Here is a 7,747-nt window from a genome sequence, read left to right as displayed (position 1 = left end):
AGAATTAATTAAGCAAGCAAACAAACAAACAAAGAAAGGTAATACACTTTAGTATGCCAATCACCTCTGCTGGTCTGGGTCAGGAAAGAAGAACTGAATGAGAGAAGTCTAGGAGGGCCTAGGAATTTTGAGGACGAACAAGTTTTAAGTCCAAAGTATTTTGCTTTCGTTTGGGCCTAGCACAAGATAAATCCTTAGACTAGTGTGTGGGGTCCCAGAAGCTGAGCAGAAAATGAGTCAGGAAGCTTGGGGAAAAGGAAGCCAACGTGAGTTTAAAATACTTCCTCCTGAGGATAGAGTACACGGTTAGCATTGTGTCTCATATTTCTTTACCTTCTGTCCCCTCTTAACTTGAAACCACTTGTCATTACCTTTTGGCAGATTCCCGCCCCCCAGATTTTATTCAGTCATGTACTGATATGATATTAATTGGTAAAAGTATATGCTATCTTGGATTCTGTCTTCATTAAAACTAAAGCTGAAAAAGAAGACCAGTTTTAACCAACATTAAATAATAAAAACCTTGAAAAAAACACTTTAACAGCTGTTAACACAAGTTTCCTGAAAATGTCAGTCCATTCCAGTTTTGCTGTGGGAAGTCAAAGAAATTAATGTATCTACAGTTGGCCCTAAATTTGAAATGAGAGATGGCACCATATCCCTGGAGGCCTGATGGCTACAGAAGAATCAGAGTTTCAGAACCTTAAGAAGAGATGAGACCAAGGAGCACAGAGTTAGGATGCTTATAATAGAGCCATCCCTCTCATTGGACTTTATTTCTGGAGCTCAGTTACTTGAAAACAATGGAGGATTTGCATTTCTTTCTAAAAAAAGTGTAAGTTATCTTCCACTCAATCAGCCACTTGCCCCATCAGAACCCTCCCTACCTCCCTATCAGGTAAAAAGTGGTGGATCCAGTGGATGATAGTGGGATTTCCATCTCAAAGTGGCAGACATTTCCAAACTGGGGATCTACCTGTATTTATTGAAGCTCTCATCCATTCATATCTCTCAGTTCAGCCACTATAGGGGTGATGGTCCAAGGTACCATTTTATTGTGTCCTGATCCTGCAGTAGCCTGCTGACTGGTTTTCCTGCTTTCATTCTTACTGTCTCCAAATTCAGTGTGTCATATCAGCTAGAATGACCTTTGAAAAACATAGATTATATCACTTTATCCTATTCTCCACCCCTGTAATGCCTTTAATGGGCTCCAGCCGCACAATATAAAATATCTGAATTATTTACCACAGTTTACAAAGCACATATACTAGTCCCTGCCTACTCCTCTTACTTCCTCTTTCTCACAGAACTCTAGCCACACTGTTTTTCTTTCTGTTTCTTAAATGTTCTAATACTTATGGAAAGTTGGAGCAGCTGGGGATGTTTCCCCCTCTAGTTCTTGGAATGGCTACCTTCTTGGTGTTAGTCATCTAGTTGGTCATTCTCTATCATATTACCATATATTAAATCTCTGCAAACTACCTTCTAATACAGACATTTACTTAGGTATTTTTGTCTGTTTTTCCTCCTCAACCAGACTGCCAGCTTCATGGAAACTGGGGCTTGTCATCTTGTTTGGAGCCTTAACTCTAGGTCCTAGAACAGTGCCTAGCACATAGTAGGTACTTAATAAATCTTCGTTAAGGTGGCAGGTTTCTATCTTCAGAGAGCTGGCAAATCTGGTTGTATGTCAAAGATTATGTAAATGAAAAGTTAAATATGTAGGACAACCAATAGAATGTGACGATATGTGATTAGGTACTATATGAACTTTTGATCCTAAAGCCTTGATTTAATTCAAATGAAAAGGAGGAGGTGACACTTCACATTACTGTCAATCATTGGCGTTTATACCAGTGAGACTGGTAGCTTCTAAAAGCCAGTTTCCGTCAGGGGAAGGCAGGTGTCACAGGTGTGGTGGCGGGGGAGAGGAGGGAGGGAATGCAAAATGAGTAAGCAGAGAATCTGAACGCCTGCAAACTTTTGCTCCTGCACCGTTTGGCAAGGATGGCCTAGCTTGCCGCAAGATGCAATGCTTAATATCTGGAGCTTGAGATAAATGGGATGAAATATTTTGAGGTACAACTGTCCACTCCTGAAGAGTTCAGTTCCCACCCCCGACCCCACCCCATTCCCCCCACCATGCTGGTTTCTAGGCTTGGTGAGATGAAACAAACAAGTAGGTTTATAGAAAAAGAGGAAGTTGCCTTCCTTAGGTAGCGGCGCAGCAAGTGTGCTTGTGGTCATGGGGGTGGGGCAGAGTACAGGGGTCATCGCGTCTCTTGGGATGGCTGAACTCTAGTTTCCCAAACCACGGCGAGGGCTGCTCTGCACAGCTGCTGAAATAGGCCGAGGCTGCAGGATACATGGAGATGTTTAGTTTCTAGAGGACATCTGTTTTTCTAAACTACTTATCCCCTTTCCAAAAACTGACAAGCGTTAGTCATCTTCAGCTCGGCACGAACCCACAAGCGTGCGTGTGTGTGGCTCGGCGGCCTTCGGATCAGGCCCCGCCCTCGGGCGCACACTGACACTGCGGGCACCGGGCCAGATCGCGCTTTTGGCCTGCTGTGAGTGGCTACTCCGGAGCCACCAGTCCCGGGGCCAGTTCAGCCTCCTCCCCTAAAGGGGACCGCCCGGCTGCGCTGTGCCGGAGTGGAGTACGAGGAAGAAAGTTTGGAGTGCAGAGAGGAGTTGGGCCGCCGGAGGAAGGGAACCAGAAGAGAGGGTTCTCCACTTTAAGTTTGCGCGGCGGCGGCCGCGTCCCGGGGGTGCCTGTTCCGCTTCGCGCTGCAGCAGCCGGAATCGAGCCCTCCCGGCGGACTGGAACTCTCGGTCCGGGTTCCAGGCGGGCGCTAGAGGCTCGACCAGAGGCCAGAGAGGAACTTCTTTTGCAAGCTGTCGCCGAGGGCCCTTATTGTCTTCAGGAACTCTCCGGAATCGGGAGGGGGAGGACTGGATCGGTCTTCCACTGGGATTCGTCAAGAGTTCCGGCGGCAGCTGCGGCGGTTGCGGAGTCTCCCTTTGTCCTCCTAGGACCTCCCTCCTTCCCGGTCTCCCTCCCTCTGTCAGTTAGTAGGTCCTGCTGACCCAGGCGCTGGCGCCCTAGCTGCTCGCAATCCCCCACCCTAGGGTTCGTCCCTGGTAACTCCTACCACCCTAGCGTTGCCATCGAGTCGAGCAGAGGGGGCTGCGAGCAGGAGGGAGTCGCAGACCCCTGGCCGCAGGATGGTGCCGGGGCTCTCCCCGGCGCGCAGTCCCGGGAGCTGGCTGGTCCCCGGGCTGTGGCTGCTAGCTCTCAGCGGTCCTGGGGGGCTGGTGAGCGCCCAGGAGCAGCCCTCCTGCCGTGGAGCCTTTGATCTCTACTTCGTCCTGGACAAGTGAGTGCGGGAGGGAGATGCAGGGTCTTCTGGTGAGAGTGGCACTGGGTAGTGAGCTCTGGCTGGGGAGGCTGAGATGTATGTGCGACCTGGGGAGGGGTGTGGGTAACCCGGTGATGGGTGCCCTGTTGCTATCTCTGTCCAAAAAGCAAGCGCTTTCGGATCTGTGCGGGCTGCGGGGTGATAGGAGGATCCCTGAGCTGCTAGGCTCGCTGGGAGATGGGTAGTCACTGCTGGCCCGTTGTGGAGTTTCTTGGGAAATGGGAGTGCGGCCACTTGGGATAGTCTTCTGCGACCTTGTAACCCAGACAAGACTCTTTCTCGGCCCCTCTGTACTCAGCGCCTCACGCTGGCTAAAGTTTGCCTGGTTTTATCCTGATCACAGCGCTTTCATTGTAGCTAGGTAAAGTCTAAGGTTAACATACCCAGTGTGGATTGCGTTTCCTTCTAAGGAAGGCTGTGTTTATTTTGAGGAGCTGGGACCCTACTCCAAACAATTAGCAGGCAGGTGGTCCCTGAAGATGGGTTGACTTCCTAGATTCTCTTAGCACCTGTTTCAGATGCTGATGCTGTTACTTTGGTTGAAGAAGAGGTCAGGGTAGGCCCCAGTAAATGTGTTGTTTTTATGATCAGTTCAATTTCCTTTTTCAGGTCTGGGAGTGTGGCAAATAACTGGATTGAAATTTACAATTTTGTCCATCAACTTACAGAGAGATTTGTGAGGTATTTCTCCCACTTTCCATTTCTAAGCAGGGGAGTGTAATGTGGAGGGAAGTTGGAAAGCACTTGCAGGGAAAGCCTTTACTGAAATGTTGATTTTTAAGTGCCTCAAGGTCTTATCACACACATGCTGTTATTAGGACAGTCCTTCAGTTGTTGAGGGCTTTTTTTCATCTGGATCCCAGAAACTTGGCTCAGGCTCTGGGGAAGTATCTTCAGATACAATTCCAAATGTATTTTCCTTTCTGAATTTTCATCTGTTCTGAATTTCAGTTATGCTTTCTCATAATTTACCACATTAAAAATTTTATGCTAATAGTATCCATAATATATTTTCCTTTCCATACAATTCTTAGCATTGTTGAGGTTCTCATTAAGCAAAAATAAGTGTTGGTAAACTTCAAATGAACACGTGTCAATAACCCACTACCAGGAAAGGCACTTGTGTGTGTTTAAAGAAATGACTTGTGTTTACGCAATATGTGGGTGTGTGGTTGGTTTAAAATTTAACTGTTCTATATATGCAATAAGCCTTACTAGGAAAGATTGGTTTCTCTCCTATAAAAAGCATAACTGCTATGAAATCCAGCTTACTCTCTTATTTAGAGGTAACCAGGAATTAGTGGCATCCCTATTTAAAAATAACCTTAGGACACTAGTCTTTTGAGGCTTTTTTTTTCTCCTTTTTTTTTTAAGAAGAAAAAATGCAATGAGCAAATGCAAGTTTATCAAGATAATGGAAAGGACATGAAAAGGAGCTGTATCATTAAATATTGCTTCTTTCAGTCTTGTTAGCCCAAATGTTTTCTGTAAAACAGGCTTGGATGATCAAAACATTTTGAAAGTCATGTTGCAAGTAACTTCAAACAATCTGTAGAGGCCTAGGCAATCCTTGCTTTTAGTTATTGGCAGCAGTAAGTTTATCCCTATAAAAATGTATGCTTGTCCATGTTTAATCATCAGTCTCCTGCTTAAGAAGCCAAGTATAACACTCATTTCTGGACAAGGTCTGAGGTAAACTTGTCTAGGAGAGAAAAATAAACAAGGCCCTATATCCTTAAATGTCAAAGGCAGAAGAAAGAGTTGTTTATAAATTTTCTGATTTAATCCAAGAGTGTGCAGAGTCCCATAGATTTTGATCAAAAGCAGTAGGTCATTTCAGTATATTTCCAAGAAGTGGGGCTCTTATTTGGTCTGGTTTACATATTGGAATTCTACGATACACAGTTCTCTGGCTCAAGTTTAGTTGCTCAGTTACTAACCAACAGTGCATTGTAGAAAGTAAATGAAGGGTGACTACTGAAGAGAATGACTTTTCAACTATGTATAACCCTTTGACATCATTCTGCTCTTCAGTTTGTAGGTCTTACTTTCACATCTTCTGTTTCAGATCTTAGTAAGAGTTGCATAAAGTGTCTTCGAAACTAGTACCATTCTGTGAGATCAAGGCTTAAAGCTTAAAAGGTGTAGCTAACCAGGACAGTTGTTGCCAATTGGAGTGTGATATCTGAGACTTGGAAAATTGAAAATGTCTAATCAAAATGTGATTTGTTCTTCTCTTTCACATTGTCCATGACACTCCTTAAGTAATCTTACTTCAGGATAACGTCTGTATGAACTCCTTTCATAGCTGTGGTAATTAAATCAAACTGACTGCTCTCCAGCCCTAAAATTGCTAATGATAATCACTCTGAAGGGATTGGCCTCCTAGAAGGAGATGAGATAGGACATCAAAGGAAGAAGCACTTTCTACAAAAAAATTTTCCATTGGCCTAGAATTCATCTTTCTAGTTAGCCTCTTCCTAAACAGTCCTATGGGTCAGGGAGGAGTGCTTGAGTGCTGAGAAGCACTGACTAAATCCAAAATGACATATGCAGTAATGTTGAGCAGAGTTAAGTGTATCTACTTAGGGAGTTCCATTTAAAAGGAGCCTGGACCATTCAGTGAGACTGATTTTAAATGAGACTCCCTAGCTATACGTCTGTATTATATCAATATTTCTTTTTAAAATGTTTTAACTGCCTCTTTTCTTATTTTGCAGCCCTCAAATGAGATTATCTTTCATTGTGTTTTCTTCTCAAGCAACCATTATTTTGCCATTAACTGGAGACAGGTTAGTGCATTATCGTTTCTCTGCAGGCTTTTAGTAGAGACTAATCTTAAAGGAATGATTGATATTTCCAAGTGGTGATTCAGGCCTTTCAGTGGAATCAAGCAAGTGCACAGACAATTTCGTTCCCTTCACTAATAGAGGGAAAAGGAGGTATGAATAATATAAAAGAGCAGGTAATCTGAAAATCAATATCATTCATATTGGCTGTGGAATGTACAATGAAACCCATATCTCTGCCTTAGTTTTGTATTTACTACCTCCCACTTTTACCCTCTCTGTTACTGTAAGGAGTTCTACATCTTTCATGTTTAGATGTAATATATTAATTAACCAGGAATTGGAAGAATATTAGGGAGGAGAAAGATATGGATCCATTTGGATAATCTACTAGATTGAGCAGACATCCTGAATCTCCAGTCTTACTCTGAGGTCCACTGATGCTGAATATGTTTACCTTTATAAAGGAACTTGCTTTCATTTTCATGTGTGTGTGTGTGTGTGTATGTATTTTTTTCCCCAAACCAGTATCGTAGTATTTTATATGACCATTTCTGTGTCATTTGGAACCATCACTGTGGCAAGTTAGAAGTAGTCATTGACATGTTTTAAAGAACAGTTTTTTCCATAGTGGGAAGGGAGATTTTCTACTTCATTTTTATGGCTACTTCATTTAACACAAAGTATGCAAGATAGTTCTTGCTCATTTCTTGTTGGATACATGAATGGGTTAGTGTTATTTTGAAATCAAATTTCTCCAAACTGCAGTTTTAGCAAGGGAGGCTGTTGTATCTTTTTTCTCGTAATATGTGGATTTCTGAAAAGTTTTGTCTTTAAAGTATTTTTTGTCCTTTAAAAATGTCAAGAAAGCATAATATTTAAAGGAACTCAGGGGGATAATATTTAAAATTCACATAATTGATTTGGAAAATCAATCAAACTTCTAATTTCTTTGTGCTTTAAGCTTTAATTTTTCTGGAGAGGAAATCTCTCTGTAGGTGGGGAGTCCAGCTTATGACCTCAGTCTCCTCATTGATATTTCCTCTCATACTTTTTTATGTGCATCTGGGTCTCATCAAGGGCCAGAGCAACAGTAGTCCCTAACAACCCATATACAACAGCTTTTTATACCCATTGATATAACAGTCCTTGTCTTCATGAAAAGAAGTTTTCTCTATTGCCCAGCTTAAAAAGAACCAAGTTAACATTTATGGAGTATGTATAGAGAAAAGGATTTAGAATAATGCCAGACACATAGTAGACTCTCAGTAATTGTCAACTGCATACATTGTGCCAGGTTCTCTGTTAGGTACTTTACATGTGAATCCTTCAGCACTTTGATAAAATATAGTCACAGGTCGGCAAGATTGGTATTGCATAAACATGCATGGAAAGTGTTTAAATCGTGTTCATCTCAGCTAGAGATTCTTCCCTTATTATTGGTTGAATCTGATAGGGGAGAGGTTAGAATGGGATAAAGAACCTTCTATTTCAAAAGGCAGCGTAATGTTGCACCTAAAAGTTGCTGAACCC

The 7,747-nt window shown here is 42.8% G+C and overlaps 1 protein-coding gene across 6 annotated transcripts in view; it reads left to right on the top strand.

The window, feature by feature from the left end:
• Nucleotides 1–2,527: 2,527 nt before the first annotated feature.
• The window catches only part of ANTXR2 (ANTXR cell adhesion molecule 2), a 162,671-nt gene continuing 157,451 nt past the window's right edge, over nt 2,528–7,747 (top strand). For all 6 annotated transcript variants that reach the window (XM_059066445.2, XM_067035906.1, XM_067035903.1 and 3 more), the window contains exons 1-3: nt 2,528–3,383; nt 4,035–4,106; nt 6,146–6,217. In XM_059066445.2, coding sequence (XP_058922428.1) covers nt 3,232–3,383; nt 4,035–4,106; nt 6,146–6,217 — 296 coding nt within the window. In that variant the 5' untranslated portion in view covers nt 2,528–3,231. The remainder of the gene's footprint in view (nt 3,384–4,034; nt 4,107–6,145; nt 6,218–7,747) is intronic.

The sequence above is a fragment of the Kogia breviceps genome, chromosome 6 (genome assembly GCF_026419965.1).
Source record: "Kogia breviceps isolate mKogBre1 chromosome 6, mKogBre1 haplotype 1, whole genome shotgun sequence".
Lineage (NCBI taxonomy): Eukaryota > Metazoa > Chordata > Mammalia > Artiodactyla > Physeteridae > Kogia > Kogia breviceps.
Note: the sequence above shows the minus strand (reverse complement) of the source record. Positions and strands in the feature narration are given on the sequence as shown.